At 44.1% G+C, this 524-nt stretch overlaps 1 protein-coding gene across 1 annotated transcript in view; it reads left to right on the top strand.

Moving 5' to 3' along the window:
- Positions 1 to 330: 330 nt before the first annotated feature.
- QRFPR (pyroglutamylated RFamide peptide receptor) overlaps positions 331 to 524 on the top strand; it is a 64,276-nt gene continuing 64,082 nt past the window's right edge. The window contains exon 1 of the mRNA XM_004716485.2: positions 331 to 375. Coding sequence (XP_004716542.2) covers positions 357 to 375 — 19 coding nt within the window. The 5' untranslated portion in view covers positions 331 to 356. The remainder of the gene's footprint in view (positions 376 to 524) is intronic.

Below are 524 nucleotides of genomic sequence, written 5' to 3'. Positions count from 1 at the left end.
GTTTAATAGAGATGGCCATATACACCCACTAGTTGGGCTCCATAAACATAGGCTCTCTGCTTTGTAACGTCTCTATTTTTTCTTGTAGGGATAACCTGGATGAGTTTATATTTATTTATTTAAGACAAAGTAGAACCAGAGTTCTTAATCATCTGGATACTGGTGTCAACAGCTCTCTGTCGCTCCCATCACCACCACATTCCTGTATTTCTTGAAGTACCAACTTCCACATTGCTGCTTCCCTCCAGGACCATGGGGAAGCAGCTAGACCATCTCAGCAGTTAGGGACTTTATTCAGTCAGTTCTCCTCAAGCCGTGCCTCTACACAAGATTCAGCGCTGAAGCAGTGCTTCTTGATGCCGTCCTTTCTTACAGGTAAGGATTCCTGCATAAACTCCTATATAGGGTTGGAATTGATTGGATAGCGAACAGTTGGTTTGGGTTTGGGTATTAACCAGAGCATCTGATGGCACTGTGTGTTAAGTGCTGGACTGCTAGTGGTAAAGTCAGAGTGGTTCAATCCC

This window comes from Echinops telfairi, unplaced genomic scaffold (genome assembly GCF_000313985.2).
Source record: "Echinops telfairi isolate 266 unplaced genomic scaffold, ASM31398v2 ScPeMD7_33;HRSCAF=127, whole genome shotgun sequence".
Taxonomy (NCBI): domain Eukaryota; kingdom Metazoa; phylum Chordata; class Mammalia; order Afrosoricida; family Tenrecidae; genus Echinops; species Echinops telfairi.
Note: the sequence above shows the minus strand (reverse complement) of the source record. Positions and strands in the feature narration are given on the sequence as shown.